Consider the following 22,171-nt stretch of genomic DNA (forward strand, 5'->3'; position numbering starts at 1 on the left):
TTGCGATTGTTGCGGCGTGACATTGGGTGCGTTCAGGAAACACAACAGTTGCACAACTGTTATGTATGTCCTGTCAACACTCGATGTTGATTTGTTGGCTCTAAAAGATCTGATAGAATACTCCAATGGTGATGAGCGCTCACACTACCGTTTTCTGAACGCATCTATTTTTGCAGAACGCCTAAAAAATTATGTCAATATTAAAACCATTGCAATAATTGATTATTTTTAATCACGTAATGTCTCCAAACGCTGAAATTGAGCGTCGAGCATCAGCGTAAAAAGGCGCTTTTATTTCAACACATTTAACCAAAATTTTCACCGGTTACCCTTACAAATTTAACGACCATATGTTTATCTTTTTTTACATAATTTGAACTGCTACAATAGCAGGTATATATTCATCATTTACGAAAGCGCTCTTCAACGAAGCTAGGGATTTCTAATTAATTCGCAGAAATTCACTTTTGGCGTAAGAATTAAAAGTTTTGTGTTTCTTTTTTTTTTTCAGTCATTTTTTGCATTAGATACGATTAATATTTATCTCATTATTGCACCAATAATCGTTAAATATAAACATTCGTCATCGAAAATTGACAAAATAATGAAGAAAGTTCAAACTAAATCCTGTGGGAAGCATACTACATTGTGCAAAAATAAACAAAAGAGTGGTGTGAAGAAAACAGTGTTCTTTAATAAATTCTTAATAAATATATAAATAAATATAAATAACAAAAACAGATTCTTTAATAAATAAATCGTTTGTTAATACATATAGAAATTTGGTAGATCTTACTACACAGTTTGCAACTAAGCTAGAGATGTCTTCAAGTCTTCCATCCAAAGAAAAAAATGCAACATGTGATAGGACTACAGCAGATGAAACGGAGGAGCAAGCTGCATCAAGTTTCTCAATGCAAAATAATACAGCATCTGCTCAATTTCCAAGTACATCAAAGGTTTCTTCTTCAAGTCACAAAACAAACAGCCTAAAACGTTATATTGCAAGAAATGAATCAGTGGAAGAAAAAAGAAACAAGAAAGACGTACGAATTCTCAATTTTAATCAGTGAATGACTAAAAATTTAGTTACAAATTTGATTAGTGTTGAGTATATGTTAATATAAATTTTTTTATAATTTTGTCAGTCTATTATTGATTGTTATAATAATTTCGTACTGAATATTGTATTTTTGCTTGTACCAAGATTTTAAACATTTATATAAATATAATTACTTATAACTCAGTTATAAATTAGTTATTTTATAACATAAAATTATTATCTCTATATGTATTGTGCAACAGTTTTCCAATCATAAAAATAATTTTTTTTGTTTTTAATAGGTCAGTACTCATGATATAATAACAAAGAAAGATTTCGTAGAAGAGACAGAAGCATATGCAGAAACAGCAAAAAATGTATCAGATATAGATAATATACTAAAAGAATACAATTATAATAGAAAGGAAGTAGTAAATGATGATAAGGCAAACAAAACAAAAAATAAACAGGAAAATCAGACAACAACTGAATTTTTGGATTATATTTCTGTGGCAGAAATGCAGGAAATTTTGAACAATCAAACATCACATAATGAACAATATGTAAAAGGAAATCTGCGTGTAAATCCCACTCCTTATAATTATACAAGCCATTCGTATTTAGATATGAAGGATAAAATGGAGCACGATTTGTTAATTCTTGGTTCTGATAGAAATGGTGCTTTTGACAGAGATTTAGTTGTAGCATCTATAAATTCTGAATGTTTATGGATGAGATATCCCGATGGAAAAACACAAAAGACTGGTAAAATTGTTTGTATATTAGAAAAGGTACATCCAAGAACAGCAGTTGGTTGTTTAATAAAAAAAAATGAACATGTGATGCTTCGACCAAGAGATCTAAAAATACCAATGATTATCATAAATCCTAAATCACTACCGTCTTCATATTTTAAACAACCAGATTCTTATGAGAATCTTTTATTTCTCGTTAGTATTGATTCATGGGAGCAAGAAGATTATGCATCTGGGTAAGTCTGTATCAAGTGTGAAAATATACATTAATGAAAGTTTAATGCAATCTCTGTTATGCAAATATATATATCCACATTTCTGATTATTTTTATTAATTATATATAATATAGATATAAATGTATATATTTCAGGAAAATTCTTTCAACAGTGGGTAAAGTAGGTGAAATAGAAGCGGAATTACAAACAATATTACTTGAAAATAACTTAGATATATCACCGTATAAAGAAGAATTATTGAAAGGACTTCCAGACAGTAATTATGTATTAACGGATTCTGATCTACAAGATAGAGAGGATTGGAGACATGAATGCATTTTTACGATAGATCCTGCAACAGCTGTTGATATAGATGATGCTATTTCTTGTAAAGTCTTGGACAATGGAAACTGTGAAGTAATTATTAAATTTAACATAATAGGAACATTGTTTCACAAGGTATCAGTAGGCATCGCTTTTATGTATATATATACCATTTTTAATTAATTTTAGATTGGAGTACATATATCAGACGTCACACACTATTTAGAATTTCTTTCTCCGCTAGATGTTGAAGTATCTAAACGAGCTACTACTATTAATATGCCACATAAAACTTATCACATGTTACCGGAGAAATTAATGCAACTTTGTTCTTTAGCAGCTGGAAAAGATAAATTAGCTTTTTCTGTAATATGGGAAATGACTCCAGATGGTAAAATCGTGAAAAATCGTTTTGCGAAAACTGTAATAAGGTCGTGCTGTCAAATGTCTTATGAATCGGCACAAGCTATGATTGACAATCCAGAAAAATCGTGGCCTACAGATTTTCTTGATATAAAAGGAGATCATACAATATCGACATTGTCTAACATAATAAACAGATTATTCAAGCTATCCATTCAGCTGCGAAATATACGATTTAGTAATGGTGCACTTAGATTAGACCAACCAAAGTTACAAATATCTATAGACGCCAATCTCAGTCAAAAACATGGCTTTCCAACGCCTACAAATTTTTATCTGGATGGAAAAAGAGATAGCAACAGGTGTGGTTTCTATTTATTTATATTTCTTTAAACTTTGCATTTACATTGTATTAATATTATTACATTGCGTTCATTTATATTATGTACAAGAAAAGTGACTTTATTTTTAATTGTATGGTTTAATTATCTGAATGTATGTATATTGTTTTAGTCTTATAGAAGAATTTATGTTGCAAGCAAATATAACAGTAGCTACACATTTGCACACAGCAATTCCAGAAACAGCTTTATTACGTATTCATAGAAATCCAAACATGCGAAATCTTAAGACAGTTGTTGATATGTTGCAAAAGTTTGGAGTTTATTTGGATATTGAAACAGCTGGAGCCTTACAGACCAGCATCCATCGTTACAATCCAAAATATGATCCCGCTGCAGTAAACGATCGTATGAAATCCATTACGATGGTTATCATACATATGTGTTCAAAGACAATGCGGGCAAGAATTCATTGACGCTTTTTATATATCTAATTTATAAAAATTATTAATCAAGAATACATAATCTAATTTTATAAATTTTATATTTTAGCGTTCGGAATACGTATGTGCTTCTACCATTTCTTCGAGTGATTTAAAACATTATTCATTAAATGTGTCGTTTTACACACACTTTACTTCTCCTGTACGAATGTATGCTGACTGTATAACTCACCGTTTGCTTTATGCAACGACCGCGGATAAGCCTTTGCCAAAGAAATGGACAGTTAAATTGTGTTCCAAGTATGTATGGCGTAACATAAAGAAGAGAATTGTAAAAAATTTGCTTTAATAAGCTTTAATTTGACAGAATTGCAGCCAATTGCAATGTGAAGAAGCACAGTGCTCATTTAGCTCATAAACAGAGCATCGAGATGTTCTTTACATATATGGTAGGTAATAGAGTTGCCTTTGAAAATTCAGCTATTGTAACATACCTGAAGGGGAGCAATATAGAAGTCATGCTTTGTGATATTGGAGCAAAATTTAAAATAGATCTTCAAAGAATAGAACATACCACTGTTACAATAAATGATGTACCAACACTAATTATTAATTGGAAGAAACCGTCCAAAACGCAGGTACTACTGTAATATTTTACGATTCAGTTTACGATGATATATCAACATGATTATAAAGTACTGCCAATATTTGTTTTAGCCCATCCATTTGTTTAGTTTGGTACGTGTGCGCCTAGAAAAAATTTGCGAAGAAGGCAGAATACGTTTGAAGGCAACTTTACAGCGACCAATATAATGGATAGAAATTTGTATTTTTAATGATTTTTTAAGCCACACATCGACTTTCATATGTCATATGACAAAATCGTTGAAATATTGAAATTTGACGAGGATTTTTAAATATATATTAAGTGTATACATATCGAAAAATATTAACTTAATCGAGAATTTGGAAAATCACAAATTATAATTGCAAATATGAAATTTCCTTACCGTCATTGTATTAGAAATTATCATGTAACAAGTTTTAAGTGTAAAATGTTTTTAAACACAGGATCAATATATTTTATATATTTTATAAATTTTATAAATTTCTACAAAATGTTTCATCTAACTTGTCTATTTGAAATATGTATTTTGATTCGAATTAAGGATATAAAAAGTGTCTACTTTATACGATTAAAATTAATTCTGTTCCGAAGCAAATAACTCCGGTTAGAAACATTAAATCAGAACAATCATGCTGACTTAATGTATTTTGAATAAGAAACATTTTATGTGGTCAGTTAAATGAAATACCATGTACAATGCTCTTATTGAGAATTTCTTTATAATTATATATTTTCATAATTATTATGAATAATATATAATATATATATTATATATATACTTATATATATATATAAAATATATAGTTATATTTTATACATTTCATCATTATTAAAATGATAAAATTATATAGTATTATAAAATCAATATATTATTATAGTTGAAAAACTAAATCAAGTGAAAAAACAAGTGCAGGCAAAAGATCTAAGATATACAATCTACTTTTTTAAATATATATATTATTTTCAGTTTTTAAAACGTAATTTTCTAATGCAATGAGATCAAAATATTGTTTATACCATTATACATATATAGCATCTGTATATTAATTGAGAATAAAAGAAAGATCACTGAATCATTTTTCAAGTGTATTTTTCAATCAATTTTTAAGTGTATTTTTAATAAAATGCAGATTCCTGCTATAGAGAACATGGGATAATGATTTATGAAAAGAGTGTATTGTATTATACGCAATTTTCTTCTTTAAATCATATCATTTTAGGGATAACAAGATATTGTAGGTTAAGGAAATATATGTTACATACTTTGCATACCTCATTTACTACTTTTAATAAGCGGAACGAGAAATGTAAAATTGTAATGAAGCATTTAAATGCCGCTAGTCAATTTAAATTGTGACGACAGGTTCTGCTCGATTTCTGCACACAATTTGACACCAATTAATCTACGCAGATCTTGCTTGTTTTTTGCCGTCAATCTGCTGTCAACCTATATAGACAGGTTCTGCCGGCAGAACACGAGCTTAATGCAAACATAAATGGCACCGGATCTGCTGTCAAGCTCTGAGCGAATATGCTCGCAAACTGCCGGCAGGCTTCCAAATTTTCTCTTAATTGGGGTATTAACATTTTAACATGTTTTAACATTTAATCAAACTAACTCACACAGCACACATATCCAAAAGGCATCCAGAAGATATCCTGAAGATATCTTTGAGAGATATGATATCTTTGGAATGTGCCCGGAATGTCCTCTAAATATACATGCTGTGTGAAAACATAGAATGTACAAAACTTTATTCCATACACTTATACATACATTTAATATTATGTAAAATAATAGCTCTAAACTTGTAACAATACTGAGAAGATAAAAGTATGAAAAGATAAGATAATGTACATTTATGTTATAGAAATTCTTAGATAAAATATGATTTTTTATTTGTAAGCTTTTGCATGTTCTCCATGTTTCTAAATTTCTATAAAAAAATGATAATGTATATTTATACAGAAGTTTACACACAAAAAATTATATTTTTTACAATTACAATTATTTACAATATTACAATTATTTTATTATACTTTTATCTAAGAATTTCTATAGAATAAATAAATATTGAATAAAAGTATATGGTTGTAAAAATAATATTACACATTTGTAATGTAATATTATTAACTTGTTAACGAGAAATATAGAACACTTGGTTTATTAAACCAAATATTTGTCTTCATTAATTCCACATCTTTTAAGAGAATGACAAAGATAATAAGTATAGTTAATATTTGATTAATAATTATTAATAATATTTACTATAAATTAATTTATTGTGTGACATTCTATTTCGACTATTTATCGCAAAATAGCGCCTATTATTTGTGCAAGTTCTTGTAAAATATATTTCCCTCATACTTTTGACGATTTTTGTAATATACAGTAGATTACTGTGTACACATATGTTATTTATAGTATATTTTACAAATAAATAATTTATTATAATATAATAAAAATGTATAATTGCAATTATTACATTTATTGCCCAATTATCAAAAAGTACACTTTTTATTGAGATTTATTCTTTTTCTTGCTGGAAAATTATAAGCCTTAAGAGGGAACACCAGGGTGACGGCCGAAAAAAAAGGCTATTTTCGTGAATTTTTTTTTCATTATCTAATAGTTTGTTTAATTTATAAACTATATATGTTAAAAGTACATACTTATATTATGTTACAAAAAAAATTTCATAAAATAATATTCATATTTATAATAACTATGGTGATTGATGTGCACCTCGTCTGAAAAAACATGGGTGCACGGGCGCTCGTGCTGCATCTGAACGGGAGCTCTGAAATAAATTTTTTAAATTGTGATTTAAAGTATATGAATGTAGTTTTAGTTGCACGTACGGATTTTTTGATAAAATAATTTTTGACAAAATGGCACTGTTTAAAAAAAAAGTTTTTAATTTTTCAACAAAAATTCGTTACTTCTTTAATTGTTTTTTAAAAACTAATAATCCGATTGAAAAATCCGTACGTGCAACTGAAGACAATTTTGTTGTAAACATTCTGTCCAAATTTCAAGTTATTCGGATAAAAATTGGCCGAGATATAAGAGCGCCCAGTTACGAAAACGTGGTTTCGAGAAAAACGCGTTTAAAGTTTTACAACTAATTGGTTCATATAAAACGATAAAATTTTGTAACGAACCAAAGTGCGTCCAATCCGGGTGCATATGAAGTACCTTCTGAAGCAATAGCTAGTTCTTCGGCTTCGTTTCTGCTTTGCTTTCTTCGCAATCTTTCCTCACGCGTCGCCGATTGCGTTCGGAGGTTTGCAAGTGAAAGCCGTTAATCGTCCTTGTAGTCGCGAAATTGTGATGCTGACAGTCCAATTCTAATTCCCAGCAGCTCCATTATTTTTAATACATCGGTGTATCCATCATTAAAAATACAAACAGCAATGCTTGCAGCGATTTCTACGACTATACCTCCACTTGATGTTGTTTTTGGATCGATGCTCCAAATCATGTTGTTAAAACTGTCATTATTATTTTGAGTAAAACCTCCCAAGCATTTTTCAAGTAACCTTTTATCACTCAAATCTTTATAAATGGGAGTGATTGCATCAATGACTACATCAGGAAGCGGTGTTTTGTGTGTATAATCGCTTTGTCGTACAGCTTTTGCTCGCTGCCAAGTGCACCAAGAATTTGGCCCCTCCGGGCAATAATCATGTTTCGGATTGTCGTCAGATGAACTCTTGTGATACAGAGTACTCCAAATTGCTTTATACATTTCATCCACAGAATTTTGATGTCTGCGAATAGCTAGTCCGTAAAAAGTACTTAAATCATCAATTAATTTCGCTGTAAGTTTTCCTTTACCTCCTAGTCCTTTATTTTCTTTTTTACATTTACGTAGCCTTGCGCCCATTCTTTTTTGTACGTGGTTAATGCACTCTTTTTTTGTAACAGGATACGGAACCGAATCGACGATTGCTTTGTAAGTTTTGCTGTCACCGTCTCCAATATAATTTATATATCGAACATTGTGAAGATCTTCGGATCTTAGAAACATTTCGCGAATTCCATCGACTTCCATTTTGCCAGAGGAGCCTTCATGATTTGCCGTGCATTCATCTATATGAGATTGTAACCACTCTTCGTATTCTACAGTATTGCTTCGTTTTTCCCAAAAAGTGCAGGCTTTACAAAAGGAAGATTTTACACTTATATCGAGTACTTTACTTGTATAATAACCGATCAGAGATGAAACGCCGAACAACGAACTAAAGCCCCTTTTTTTCCAGCTTCCGTCACCAGATACTGTAATTTCTGTAGTCTCTTGAACATTTAATGCTTCTGCAGTTTTCATTTTTTCCTCTTGTGCACTAGATTTTAATGAAATATTACAAATCGATTTTGCAGCAGTGTGGATTTGTTTCACGAGAGAGTCATAGAAGGAACGGAAGATAGGTCGAGGCAAATCCATTAGTCCGCAAAACTTTTCTGCTCCATTCAATCCGATTCCCAATAACCTCATTGCAAATATAAATCTTTTGTTTATTTCATATGCATTAGAAATAAGAGGACACGATTCGATGTATTTCGGATCACATTCTTTACATTTGATAACTAATTTAAATCCGAGGCCACGTTTACTTGTTTCGTGAAATTCTATCTCACTTCCACACGTTTTGCAACACAGAAATACTGCCATAACGGGAAAAACCGAAAAAAAATTTAAAATTCTATATGATATTGTTGGATCAATATCAATATCCTTATCAACGGTTTTCAATTTTTTGGATGACGTGCTTTTGTCGCCTACATTTTGTTCTATTTCAAATCGATTCAGAGGACGTTTCAATTTTTTGCCGTCTTTAGTTGGTTTCGGATTAGATTGTTTCTTGCCTTTTCGATCCATCTTTAACATAAAATGAATATCTCTAATAAACTAAATAAATAACCAAATAACTCTTAGATTTTCAAATCAACGTTTGCTACGAACCTTACGCTTCGAAGGTTGCCGAAAGACTATTTTTACACGCTTAACGGTCGTCACAAAAACATATGTACATACTATACAACAGAACTCAAGCACGTAGACAACAAAAGAATACCGGTAAAACTCCCTATAGACAGATCAAGGGGACTGCCGAATCTTTTCAGGTAGCGCGCGGCCGGTTCTACTAGCGGCATCTGACCAAGTTCTACTCTATGACATATTTACTATAGTTCCGTTACGAATTTCACCATAATATTATAGGGACATATTTTTAAGACTCCAAACATCACAAAAATGCAAAAAAAAAAAATCGATTTTTTGAAACCGTCACCGTGGTGTTCCCCCTTAAAGAATTCATTAATTCGATAAACTAGCGCGTATTCTCATTTTCTCTCTGGGATGCTCATCAAAGAGTTCTTGCGATTGTTGCGGCATGACATTGGGTGCGTTCAGAAAACACAACAGTTGCACAACTGTTATGTATGGCTTGTCAACACTCGACGTTTATTTGTTGGCTCTAAAAGATCTGATAGAATATTCCAATGGTGATGAGCGCCATGAACGATCACACAATCGTTTTCTGAACGCATCTATTTGTGCAGAACGCCTAAAATATTATGTCAATATTAAAACCATTGCAACAGTTGGTAATTTTTTATCACGTCATGTCCCCAAACGCTGAAATTGAGCGTCAAGCGTCAGCGTAAAAGGGCGCTTTTATTTCAATACATTTCAACCTAACCTAACCAAATTTTTCACCGGTTAACCTTACAAATTTAACGACCATATATTCATCTTTTTCACATAATTTGAACTGCTACAATAGCAGGTATATATTCATCATTTACAAAAGCGCCTTTCAACGAAGCTAGGGATTCTTCATTGATTCGAAGAAATTCACTTTTGGCGTAAGAATTAAAAGCTTTATCTGTTTCTTATTTTTTTTAGTCATGTTTTGCATTAGATACGACTGATATTTATTTCATTATTGCACCAATATTCGTTAAATATAAACGTTTGTCATCGAAAATTAACAAAATTGTGATGAAAGTTCAAACTAAATCCTGTGGAAAGCATACTACATTGTGCAAAAATAAACAAAAGAGTGGTGTGAAAAAAACAGTGTTCATTAATAAATTCTTAATAAATATATAAATAAATATAAATAATAATACAAATTCTTTAATAAATAAATCGTTTGTTAATACATATAGAAATTTGGTAGATCTTACTACACAGTTTGCAATTAAGCTAGAGATGTCTTCAAGTTTTCCATCCAAAGAAAAAAATGCAACATATAGGACTACAGCAGATGAAACGGAGGAGCAAACTGTATCAAGTTTCTCAAATACTGTGCAAAATAATACATCTGCCCAATTTTCAAGTACATCAAAGGTTTTTTCAAGTCACAAAACAAAACGTTATAATGCAAAAAATGAATCAGTGGAAGAAAAAAGAAACAACGAAGACGTACAAATTCCCAATGTTGATGAGTGGATGACTGAAAGTTTTGTTACAAATTTGATTAGTGTTCAATATATGTTAATACAAATTTTTTAATAATTTTGTCACTCTATTATTAATTGTTATAATTTCTTACTGAATATTGTATTTTTGCTTGTACCAAGATTTTAAATATTTATATTAATATAATTACTTATAATATTTTATAACAAAAATTTATTATCTCTATATGAATTGTGCAACAATTTTCTAATTATGAAAATGAATTTTTTTTTCAATAGGTCAGCATTCATGATATAATAACAAAGAAAGATTTCGTAAAAAAGACAAAAGCACATGCAGAAACAGCGAAAAATTTATCGGATACAGATAATATATTAAAAGAATGTAATTATAACAGAAAGGAAGTAGTAAATGATGATAAGACAAACAAAAGAAAAAAGAAACAGGCAAATCAGACAACAAATAGATTTTTGGATTATATTTCTGTGTCAGAAATGCAGGAAATTTTGAAGAATCAAACATCACATAATGTACAATATGTAAAAGGGAATCTGCATGTAAAGCCCACTTCTTTTAAGTATCCAAACCATTCGTATTTAGATATGGAGGATAAAAAAGAGCACGATTTGTTAATGATTGGTTCATATAATAGAAATCGAGCCTTTGACAGAGATTTAGTTGTAGCATGTATAAATCCTGAATATGCATGGATCAGCTATCCCAAGGGAAAAATACAAAAGACTGGTAGAATTGTTTGTATATTAGAAAAGGTACATCCTAGAACAGCAGTCGGTTGTTTAATAAAGAGAAATGGACTTGTGTTGCTACGACCAAGAGATTTAAAAATACCAATGATTATCATAAATCCTAAATCACTAGTGCGTTTCCATTTTATGGTACCAGAACTTTATGAGACGAACAAAACACTTTTTGAGAATTATTTAATTCTCGTTAGTATTGATTCATGGAAGCAAGAAAAATATGCATCTGGGTAAGTCTGAATTAAGTATGAAAATATACATTAATAAAAGAATAATGCAATCTTCGTTATGCAAATATTTATATCAACATTTCTGATTATTTCTATATATTGTATATAATATATATTACATATATATGTATAATATATATATATATTTCAGGAAAATTCTTTCAATAGTGGGTAAAGTAGGTGAAATAGAAGTGGAATTACGAACAATATTACTTGAAAATAATTTAGATATATCACCATATAAAGAAGAATTATTGAAAGGTCTTCCAGGCAGTGATTATGTATTAACGGATTCTGACCTACAAGATAGAGAGGATTGGAGACATGAATGCATTTTTACGATAGATTCTGCAACAGCTGTTGATATAGACAATGCTATTTCTTGTAAAGTTTTGGGCAATGGAAACTATGAAGTAATTATTAAATTTAGCATAAAAAGAACATTGTTTGACAAATAGGCATCGCTTTTATGTATATATATATATGTATATATACATACTTTTTAATTAATTTTAGATTGGAGTACATATATCAGACGTCACACATTATTTAGAATTTCTTTCTCAATTAGATGTTGAAGTGTCTAAACGAGCTACTACTATTTATATGCCACATAAAGCTTATCACATGTTACCGGAGGAATTAATTCAACTTTGTTCTTTAGCAGCTGGAAAAGATAAATTAGCTTTTTCTGTAATATGGGAAATGACTCCAGAAGCTAAAATCGTGAAAAATCGTTTTGCGAAAACTGTAATAAGGTCGTGCTGTCAAATGTCCTATGAGTCGGCACAAGCTATGATTGACAATCCAGAAAAATTGTGGCCTACAGATTTTCTTGATATAAAAGGAGATCATACAATATCGACATTATCTGACATAATAAACAGATTATTCAAGCTATCCATTCAGCTGCAAAAAATACGATTTAGTAATGGTGCACTTAGATTAGACCAACCAAAGTTACAAATATCTATAGACGATAATCTCAGTAAAAAACATCGCTTTCCAATGCCTACAAATTTTTATCTGTTGGAAAAAAAAGATAGCAACAGGTGTGGTTTCTATTTACTTATATTTTTCTCAAGTTTGCATTACATTGTATTAATATTATTACATTGCGTTCATTTATAATATATACAAGAATAGTGACTTTAATTTTAATTGTATAGTTTAATTATCTGAATGTATATATATTGTTTTAGCCTTGTAGAAGAATTTATGTGGCAAGCAAATATAACAGTAGCTACACATTTGCACACAGCAATTCCAGAAACAGCTTTATTACGTATTCATAGAAATCCAAATATGCGAAATCTTAAGACAGTTGTTGATTTGTTGCAAAGGTTTGGAATTCCTTTGGATATTGAAACAGCTGGAGCTTTACAGACTAGCATCCATCATTTCAATCCAGAATATAATCCTGCAGTAAACGATCGTATGAATTCTGTTACGACGGTTGTTATACATATGTGTTTAAAGACAATGCTGGTAAGAATTCGTTGACGGTTTTTATATATCTAATTTATGAAAATTATTAATCAGAAATACATAATCTAATTTTATAAATTTTATATTTTAGCGTGCGGAATACGTATGTGCCTCTGCCATTTCTCCGAGTGATTTAAAACATTATGCATTAAATGTGCCGCTTTACACACACTTCACTTCTCCTATACGAAGGTATGCTGACTGTATAACTCACCGTTTGCTTCATGCAACGATCGCGGATAAACCTTTGCCAAAGAAATGGACAGTTGAATTGTGTTCCAAGTATGTATGGCGTAACATAAAGAAGAGAATTGTAGAAAGTTTGCTTTACCAAGTTTTAATTTGTGACAGAATTGCAGCCAATTGCAATGTGAAGAAACACAGTGCTCAATTAGCTCAAGAACAGAGCATCGAGTTGTTCTTTACATATATAATAGGTCGTGCAGATGCCTTTGAAATTTCAGGTATTGTATCATATCTGAAGGAGGACAATATAGAAGTCATGCTTTGTAATATTGGTGCAAAATTTAAAATAGATCTTTTAGAAATAGAATATACCACTGCCACAATAAATTATTCTATGGATTATGTACCAACACTAACTATTAATTGGAAGAAACCGTCCAAAACGCAGGTACAACTGTAATATTTTATGATTCAGTTTACGACGATATATCAACATGATTATAAAGTACTGCCAATATTTGTTTCAGGTCATCAAATTGTTTAGTTTGGTACGTATACGTCTAGAAAAAATTAGCGAAGAATTACGTTTGAAGGCAACCTTTGTGCGACCAATATAATAGATAGAAATTTGTATTTTAAATGATTTTTTAAGTCACACATCGACTTCCATATGTCAAATGACAAAATCGTTGAAATATTGAAATTTGACGAGGATTTTTAAATATATATGAAGTGTATACATATCGAAAAATATTAACTCACTCGAGAATTTGGAAAATCACATATTATAATTGTAAATATGCAATTTCCTTATCGTCATTGCATTAGAAATTATCAAGTAACAACTTTTAAGTATAAAATGTTTTAAACACAAAATCAATATATTTTATATATTTTATAAATTTATTTGTACAAAATGTTTCATCTAACTTGACTATTTAAAATATGTATTTTGATTCGTATTAAAGATATAAAAAGTGTCTCTTTTGTAGAATTAAAATTAATTCTGTTCTGAAGTAAATAACTTCGGTTAGAAACATTAAGTCAGAACAGTCATGCTGATTTAATGTATTTTGAATAAGAAATACTTTATGTGATCAAGTTAAATGAAGTACTATGTACAATGCTCTTATTGAGAATTTCTTTATAATTATATATTTTTATAATTATTATGATTAATATATAATATATATATATATATAATTTTTAAATAATGTATATATATATATATATATATATATATATATATATATAGTTATATTTTATATATTTTATCATTATTAAAATGATAAAATTGTATATTATTACAAAATCAATATATTATTATAGTTGAAAAACTAAATCAAGTGAAAAAACAACATAGTGCAGGCAAAAGATCTAAGATATACAATCTACTTTTTTAAATATATATATTATTTTCAGTTTTTAAAACGTAATTTTCTAATGCATTGAGGTCAAAATATTGTTTATACCATTATACATATTCAGCATCTGTATATTAATTGAGAATAAGAGAAAGATCACTGAATCATTTTTAAGTGTAATTTTAATAAAATGCGAATTCCTGCTATAGAGAACATGGGATAATGATTTATGAAAAGAGTGTATTGTATCATATGCAATTTTCTTCTTCAAATCATATCATTTTAGGGATGACAAGATATTGTAGATTAAGGAAATGTATGTTACATACTTTGCATACTTTATTTACTACTTTTAATAAGCGAAACGAGAAATGTAAAATTGTAATGAAGCATAAATGCCGCTAGTTCATTTAAATTGTGACGGCAGGTTCTGCTCGATTTCTGCATACAATTTGGCACCAAATTAAACTACGCAGATCTTGCTTGTTTTTTGCTGTCAATCTGCTGTCAACCTATATCGACAGGTTCTACCGGCAGAACACGAGCTTAATACGAACACAAATGGCACCGGATTTGCTGTCAAGCTCTGAGCGAATATGCTCGCAAACTGCCGGCAGGCTTCCAAATTTTCTCTTAATTGGGGTATTAACATTTTAACATGTTTTAACATTTAATCAAACTAACTCACACAGCACACATATCCAAAAGGCATCCAGAAGATATCCTGAAGATATCTTTGAGAGATATGATATCTTTGGAATGTGCCCGGAATGTCCTCTAAATATACATGCTGTGTGAAAACATAGAATGTACAAAACTTTATTCCATACACTTATACATACATTTAATATTATGTAAAATAATAGCTCTAAACTTGTAACAATACTGAGAAGATAAAAGTATGAAAAGATAAGATAATGTACATTTATGTTATAGAAATTCTTAGATAAAATATGATTTTTTATTTGTAAGCTTTTGCATGTTCTCCATGTTTCTAAATTTCTATAAAAAAATGATAATGTATATTTATACAGAAGTTTACACACAAAAAATTATATTTTTTACAATTACAATTATTTACAATATTACAATTATTTTATTATACTTTTATCTAAGAATTTCTATAGAATAAATAAATATTGAATAAAAGTATATGGTTGTAAAAATAATATTACACATTTGTAATGTAATATTATTAACTTGTTAACGAGAAATATATAAAAAACACTTGATTTATTAAACCAAATATTTGTCTTTATTAATTCTACATGTTTTAATAGAATGACAAAGATAATAAGTATAGTTAGTATTCGATTAACAATTATTAATAATATTTACTATAAATTAATTTATTGTGTGATATTCTAATTCGACACATTATCGCAAAATAGCGCCAATTATTCGTGCTTGTAAAATAGTTCTTGTAAAATATATTTCCCTCATACTTTTGACGATTTTTGTAAAATACAGTAGATTACTGTGTACATATATGTTATTTATATATATATAATATATTTTACAAATAAATCATTTATTATAATATAATAAAAATGTAAAATTGCAATTATTGCATTTATTGCCCTATTATCAAAGAGTACAATTCTTATTCAGATTTATTCTCTTTCTTGCTGGGTAATTATAAACCTTAAAAAATTCATTAATTCGATAAACTAGCGCGTATTCTTATTTCCTCTCTGGGATGCTCATCAAAGAGTTCTTGCGGTTGTTGCGGCATGACATTGGGTGCGTTCAGAAAACACAACAGTTGCACAACTGTTATGTATGTCCTGTCAACACTCGACGTTGATTTGTTGGCTCTAAAAGATCTGATAGAATACTCCAATGGTGATGAGCGCTCACACTACCGTTTTCTAAACGCATCTATTTTTGCAGAACGCCTAAAAAATTATGTCAATATTAAAACCATTGCAATAATTGGTTATTTTTAATCACGTAATGTCTCCAAACGCTGAAATTGAGCGTCGAATGTCAGCGTAAAAAGTTGCGTATATTTCAATACATTTCAACCTAACCAAAATTTTCACCGGTTACCCTTACAAATTTAACGACCATATGTTTATCTTTTTTCACATAATTTGCTACAATAGCAGATATATATTCATTATTTACAAAAGCGCCTTTCAACGAAGCTAGGGATTCCTAATTGATTCGCAGAAATTCACTTTTGGCGTAAGAATTAAAAGCTTTATCTGTATCTTATTTTTTTTCAGTCATGTTTTGCATTAGATACGACTTCATATTTATTTCATTATTGCACCAATATTCGTTAAATATAAACGTTTGTCATCGAAAATTGACAAAATTATGAAGAAAGTTCAAACTAAATCCCTGTGGGAAGCATACTACATCGTGCAAAAATAAACAAAAGAGTGGTGTGAAAAAAACAGTGTTAAATTTTTTAATAAATAAAACGTTTCTTAATACATATAGCAAATTGGTAGATCTTACTACACAGTTCGCAACTAAGCTAGAGATGTCTTCAAGTCTTCCATCCAAAGAACAAAATGCAACATATGATAGGATTACAGCAGATGAAACAGAGGAGCAAGCTGCATCAAGTTTCTCAAATACTGTGCAAAATAATACATCTGCCCAATTTTCAAGTACATCAAAGGTTTTTTCAAGTCACAAAACAAAACGTTATAATGCAAAAAATGAATCAGTGGAAGAAAAAAGAAACAACGAAGACGTACAAATTCCCAATGTTGATGAGTGGATGACTAAAAATTTAGTTACAAATTTGGTTAGTGTTGAATATATGTTAATACAAATTTTTTTATAATTTTGTCAGTCTATTATTAATTGTTATAATAATTTCTTACTGAATATTGTACTTTTACTTGTACCAAGATTTTAAACATTTATATTAATATAAGTAGTTATAATATTTTATAACAGAAATTTATTATCTGTATATGTATTATGCAACAATTTTTCAATTATAAAAATGTTTTTTTTTTTTTTTTTTTAATAGGTCAGTACTCATGATATAATAACAAAGAAAGATTTCGTAGAAAAGACAAAAGCACATGCAGAAACATGTAAAAATGTATCGAATACAGATAATATACTAAAAGAATGTAATTATAATAGAAAGGAAGTAGTAAATGATAATAAGGCAAACAAAACAAAAAATAAACAGGAAAATCAGACAACTGGATTTTTGGATTATATTCCTGTGTCAGAAATGCAGGAAATTTTGATCAATCAAACATCACATAATGTACAATATGTAAAAGGAAATCTGCGTGTAAATCCCACTCCTTATAAGTATCCAAGCCATTCATATTTGGATATGGAGGATAAAAAGGAGCACGATTTGTTAATTATTGGTTCATATGATAGAAATCGTGCTTTTGACAGAGATTTAGTTGTAGCATGTATAAAGCCTACAAAATCATGGATCAACTATCCCGATGGAAAAATACAAAAGACTGGTAAAATTGTTTGTATATTAGAAAAGATACATCCAAGAACAGCTGTCGGTTGTTTAATAAGAATAAATAAACTTGTGTTGCTTCGACCAAGAGATCTAAAAATACCAATGATTATCATAAATCCTGAATCACTACCGCCTTTATATTTGAGTCAACTTGATCTTTATGAGAATTTTTTATTTCTCGTTAGTATTGATTCATGGGAGCAAGAAAAATATGCATCTGGGTAAGTCTGTATTAAGTATGAAAATATACATTAATGAAAGTTTAATGCAATCTCTGTTATGCAAATATATATATATCAACATTTCTGATTATTTTTATATATTGTATATAATATACATATAAATGTATATATTTCAGAAAATATCTTTCAACAGTGGGTAAAGTAGGTGAAATAGAAGCGGAATTACGAACAATATTACTTGAAAATAACTTAGATATATCACCGTATAAAGAAGAATTATTGAAAGGACTTCCAGGCAGTAATTATGTATTAACGGAATCTGATCTACAAGATAGAGAGGATTGGAGACATGAATGCATTTTTACAATAGATCCTGCAACAGCTGTTGATATAGATGATGCTATTTCTTGTAAAGTTTTGGACAATGGAAACTGTGAAGTAATTATAAAATTTAACATAATAAGAGCATTGTTTCACAAGGTATCAGTAGGCATCGCTTTTATGTATATATATATACCATTTTTAATTAATTTTAGATTGGAGTACATATATCAGACGTCACACACTATTTAGAATTTCTTTCTCCGCTAGATGTTGAAGTGTCTAAACGAGCTACTACTATTTATATGCCACATAAAGCTTATCACATGTTACCGGAAGAATTAAGTCAACTTTGTTCTTTAGCAGCTGGAAAAGATAAATTAGCTTTTTCTGTAATATGGGAAATGACTCCGGATGCTAAAATCGTGAAATATCGTTTTGCGAAAACTGTAATAAAATCGTGTTGTCAAATGTCCTATGAATCGGCACAAGCTATGATTGACAATCCAGAAAAATCGTGGCCTACAGATTTTCTTGATATAAAAGGAGATCATACAATATCGACATTATCTGACATAATAAACAGATTATTCAAGCTATCCATTCAGCTGCGAAATATACGATTTAGTAATGGTGCACTTAGATTAGACCAACCAAAGTTACAAATATCTATAGACGCCAATCTCAGTCAAAAACATGGCTTTCCAACGCCTACAAATTTTTATCTGGATGGAAAAAGAGATAGCAACAGGTGTGGTTTCTATTTATTTATATTTCTTTAAACTTTGCATTTACATTGTATTAATATTATTACATTGCGTTCATTTATATTATGTACAAGAAAAGTGACTTTATTTTTAATTGTATGGTTTAATTATCTGAATGTATGTATATTGTTTTAGTCTTATAGAAGAATTTATGTTGCAAGCAAATATAACAGTAGCTACACATTTGCACACAGCAATTCCAGAAACAGCTTTATTACGTATTCATAGAAATCCAAACATGCGAAATCTTAAGACAGTTGTTGATATGTTGCAAAAGTTTGGAATTCATTTGGATATTGAAACAGCTGGAGCCTTACAGACTAGCATCCATCGTTACAATCCAGAATATGATCCCGCTGCAGTAAACGATCGTATGAAATCCATTACGATGGTTATCATACATATGTGTTCAAAGACAATGTTGGTAAGAATTCGTTGACGGTTTTTATATATGTAATTTATGAAAATTATTAATCAGAAATACATAATCTAATTTTATAAATTTTATATTTTAGCGTGCGGAATATGTATGTGCCTCTACTATTTCTTCGAGTGATTTAAAACATTATGCATTAAATGTGCCGCTTTACACACACTTCACTTCTCCTATTCGAAGGTATCCTGACTGTATAACTCACCGTTTGCTTTATGCAACGATCGCAGATAAACCTTTGCCAAAGGAATGGACAGTTGAACTGTGTTCCAAGTATGTATGTATGGCGTAACATAAAGAAGAGAATTGTAGAAAGTTTGCCTTACCAAACTTTAATTTTTGACAGAATTGCAGCTAATTGCAATGTGAAGAAACACAGTGCTAAATTAGCTCAAGAACAGAGCATCGAGAAGTTCTTTACATATATGGTAGGCTGTGCTGATGCCTTTGAAGATTCAGCTATTGTAACATACATGAAGGAGGACAATATAGAAGTCATGCTTTGTGATATTGGTGCAAAATTTAAAATAGATCTTAAAGAAATAGAATATATTGCCACAATAAATTATTCTGTGGATTATGTACCAACACTAATTATTAATTGGAAGAAACCGTCCAAAACGCAGGTACTACTGTAATATTTTATGATTCAGTTTACGATGATATATCAACATGATTGTAAAGTACTGCCAATATTTGTTTCAGGTCATCAATTTGTTTAGTTTGGTACGTGTACGCATAGAAAAAATTACCGAAGAATTACGTTTGAAGGCAATTTTCTTGCGACCAATATAATGGATAGAGATTTGTATTTTTAATATTTTAATTTTTTAAGCCACACTTCGACTGTCATATGTCATATGACAAAATCGTTGAAATATTGAAATTTGACGAGGATTTTTAAATATCATATATGAAGTGTGTACATATCGAAAAATATTAACTTAATCGAGAATTTGGAAAATCACAAATTATAATTGTAAATATGAAATTTCCTTATCGTCATTGCATTAGAAATGATCAAGTAACAAGTTTTAAGTATAAAATGTTTTTAAACACAGGATTAATATATTTTATATATTTTATAAATTTATAAATTTATAAATTTATTTGTACAAAATGTTTCATCTAAGTTGACTATTTAAAATATGTATTTTGATTCGTATTAAGGATATAAAAAGTGTCTCCTTTGTACGATTAAAATTAATTCTGTTCTGAAGCAAATAACTCCGGTTCGAAACATTAACTCAGAACAATCATGCTGCAATTATTTTTAATAAGAAATATTTTATGTGATCAAGTTAAATGAAATACCATGTACAATGCTCTTATTGAGAATTTCTTTATAATTATATATTTTCATAATTATTATGAACAATATATAATATGTATATTATAAATATATATATATATAATTTTTTTAAATATATGTATATATAAAATATATATTGTTATATTTTATATATTTTATCATTATTAAAAGGATAAAATTATTTATTATTATAAAATCAGTATATTATAGTTAAAAAACTAAATCAAGTGAAAAAACAACATAGTACAGGCAAAAGATCTAAGATATACAATCTACTTTTACAAATTTATATTTTATTTTTAGTTTTTAAACCGTAATTTTCTAATGCAATGAGGTCAAAATATTTTTTATATTATTATACATATTCAGTATCTGTATATTAATTGAGAATAAAAGAAAGATTACTGAATCATTTTTAAGTGTATTTTTAATAAAATGTGGATTCCTGCTATAGAAAACATAGGATAATGATTTATGAAAAGAGTTTCTTCTTTATATCATATCATTTTAGGGATGTCAAGATATTGTAGATATTATATGTCGTTATAAAATTTTAGTTTATTATAAATATGATATATACATGTATATACCGTAACACAAGGTATCTACATGTGATCAATGCATAAATACTGTAAATAATCTTTATGAACAACGCAAAAAATATAATTATAATTTATATACGAATTTTAATTTGCGCAAATATATGAATCCATAAATCCAAAAATATTTGAAATTGTACAAATAAAATTTCCTATATTCATCGCCAGTCGAATATGCAGACGTTCTCTTACTTAAATTGAAGTTATATTCTACAATACTAGATAACACGACCACAATATACTTTCTTTTTTTTCATTAATCTAAAATCTAAAGAATTCTTGAAAGATTTCATTATATTCTATACATTTATATTTGTAGCGTTGTTATACTTGCCTATGCATATTTTGTAACTTTCTGTTACGTGCCTTTATGTAGTTTTAATTTTCCATATAATGACATGTCAACATTATTCTTGGAATATTACAAAGGCATACCAAACCATGTCAAAATCTTGAAAATATCTGCCAAAGAATAAAAAGAATGGTGTTTCTTTTCAATATATTCGCCATATTTCTATGACC

General features: G+C 29.1%; 4 protein-coding genes and 1 long non-coding RNA gene across 15 annotated transcripts; 3 read left to right on the forward strand and 2 right to left on the reverse strand.

The window, feature by feature from the left end:
* The first annotated feature begins 119 nt into the window (after positions 1-119).
* LOC137000669 (DIS3-like exonuclease 2) lies at positions 120-5,189 on the forward strand. Of its 3 annotated transcripts, none has more exons than XM_067357990.1 (9): positions 120-472; positions 779-1,046; positions 1,345-2,033; positions 2,169-2,430; positions 2,527-3,062; positions 3,214-3,502; positions 3,594-3,784; positions 3,852-4,122; positions 4,202-5,189. In XM_067357990.1, exons 2-9 carry the CDS (start codon positions 822-824, stop codon positions 4,295-4,297), a joined length of 2,559 nt encoding a protein of 852 aa, XP_067214091.1. In that variant the 5' UTR covers positions 120-472; positions 779-821; the 3' UTR covers positions 4,298-5,189. The 3 variants fall into 3 exon arrangements, with proteins under 3 accessions (XP_067214091.1, XP_067214093.1, XP_067214092.1); XM_067357991.1 differs by lacking the exon at positions 120-472 and adding an exon at positions 489-671; XM_067357992.1 differs by lacking the exon at positions 4,202-5,189 and having other exon boundaries at positions 3,838-4,019.
* Positions 5,190-5,708: 519 nt separating this feature from the next.
* On the reverse strand, positions 5,709-9,383 carry LOC137000670 (uncharacterized). 3 transcript variants are annotated; one of them, XM_067358002.1, is made up of 3 exons: positions 9,080-9,382; positions 7,278-8,995; positions 5,709-6,913 (listed from the first exon to the last, which is right to left on the reverse strand). In XM_067358002.1, exon 2 carries the CDS (start codon positions 8,993-8,995, stop codon positions 7,418-7,420), a length of 1,578 nt encoding a protein of 525 aa, XP_067214103.1. In that variant the 5' UTR covers positions 9,080-9,382; the 3' UTR covers positions 5,709-6,913; positions 7,278-7,417. The 3 variants fall into 3 exon arrangements, with proteins under 3 accessions (XP_067214103.1, XP_067214102.1, XP_067214101.1); XM_067358001.1 differs by having other exon boundaries at positions 7,312-9,383; XM_067358000.1 differs by having other exon boundaries at positions 7,278-9,382.
* A 191-nt stretch (positions 9,384-9,574) lies between these two features.
* Positions 9,575-15,818, forward strand: LOC105674753 (DIS3-like exonuclease 2). 7 transcript variants are annotated; one of them, XM_067357998.1, is made up of 8 exons: positions 9,576-11,534; positions 11,686-11,947; positions 12,051-12,586; positions 12,737-13,022; positions 13,114-13,304; positions 13,374-13,486; positions 13,568-13,656; positions 13,736-15,818. In XM_067357998.1, exons 1-8 carry the CDS (start codon positions 11,038-11,040, stop codon positions 13,823-13,825), a joined length of 2,064 nt encoding a protein of 687 aa, XP_067214099.1. In that variant the 5' UTR covers positions 9,576-11,037; the 3' UTR covers positions 13,826-15,818. The 7 variants fall into 7 exon arrangements, with proteins under 7 accessions (XP_067214100.1, XP_067214099.1, XP_067214095.1 ...); XM_067357994.1 differs by having other exon boundaries at positions 9,578-10,617; positions 10,822-11,534; positions 13,374-13,656; XM_067357995.1 differs by having other exon boundaries at positions 9,578-9,984; positions 10,291-11,534; positions 13,374-13,656.
* On the reverse strand, positions 15,364-17,177 carry LOC137000671 (uncharacterized). The gene is made up of 2 exons (XR_010890941.1): positions 17,042-17,177; positions 15,364-16,470 (listed from the first exon to the last, which is right to left on the reverse strand). It is a non-coding gene; the product is annotated as an uncharacterized lncRNA (long non-coding RNA).
* LOC105674767 (DIS3-like exonuclease 2) lies at positions 16,431-21,462 on the forward strand. Its single transcript, XM_067357989.1, has 8 exons — positions 16,431-17,336; positions 17,568-18,256; positions 18,394-18,655; positions 18,754-19,289; positions 19,441-19,729; positions 19,821-20,011; positions 20,085-20,364; positions 20,444-21,462. Exons 1-8 carry the CDS (start codon positions 17,067-17,069, stop codon positions 20,531-20,533), a joined length of 2,607 nt encoding a protein of 868 aa, XP_067214090.1. The 5' UTR covers positions 16,431-17,066; the 3' UTR covers positions 20,534-21,462.
* The last annotated feature ends 709 nt before the right edge of the window (positions 21,463-22,171 follow it).

The sequence above is a fragment of the Linepithema humile genome, chromosome 6 (assembly GCF_040581485.1).
Source record: "Linepithema humile isolate Giens D197 chromosome 6, Lhum_UNIL_v1.0, whole genome shotgun sequence".
Taxonomy (NCBI): domain Eukaryota; kingdom Metazoa; phylum Arthropoda; class Insecta; order Hymenoptera; family Formicidae; genus Linepithema; species Linepithema humile.

What these genes read in the sequence shown, in the direction of transcription:
- LOC137000669 (XM_067357990.1), top strand. Translation starts at nt 822, where the DNA reads ATGTCTTCAAGTCTTCCATCCAAAGAAAAAAATGCAACATGTGATAGG. An exon ending in AAAAAAGAAACAAGAAAGAC is followed by an intron (nt 1,047 to 1,344) that starts GTACGAATTCTC and finishes TGTTTTTAATAG; the next exon opens with GTCAGTACTCATGATATAAT. An exon ending in ACAGTTAAATTGTGTTCCAA is followed by an intron (nt 3,785 to 3,851) that starts GTATGTATGGCG and finishes TTAATTTGACAG; the next exon opens with AATTGCAGCCAATTGCAATG.
- LOC137000670 (XM_067358001.1), bottom strand. Translation starts at nt 9,004, where the DNA reads ATGTTAAAGATGGATCGAAAAGGCAAGAAACAATCTAATCCGAAACCA.
- LOC105674753 (XM_067357993.1), top strand. Translation starts at nt 11,038, where the DNA reads ATGCAGGAAATTTTGAAGAATCAAACATCACATAATGTACAATATGTA. An exon ending in TGGGCAATGGAAACTATGAA is followed by an intron (nt 11,948 to 12,050) that starts GTAATTATTAAA and finishes AATTAATTTTAG; the next exon opens with ATTGGAGTACATATATCAGA. An exon ending in GAAAAAAAAGATAGCAACAG is followed by an intron (nt 12,587 to 12,736) that starts GTGTGGTTTCTA and finishes ATATTGTTTTAG; the next exon opens with CCTTGTAGAAGAATTTATGT.
- LOC105674767 (XM_067357989.1), top strand. Translation starts at nt 17,067, where the DNA reads ATGTCTTCAAGTCTTCCATCCAAAGAACAAAATGCAACATATGATAGG. An exon ending in GGAAAAAGAGATAGCAACAG is followed by an intron (nt 19,290 to 19,440) that starts GTGTGGTTTCTA and finishes ATATTGTTTTAG; the next exon opens with TCTTATAGAAGAATTTATGT. An exon ending in ACAGTTGAACTGTGTTCCAA is followed by an intron (nt 20,012 to 20,084) that starts GTATGTATGTAT and finishes AATTTTTGACAG; the next exon opens with AATTGCAGCTAATTGCAATG.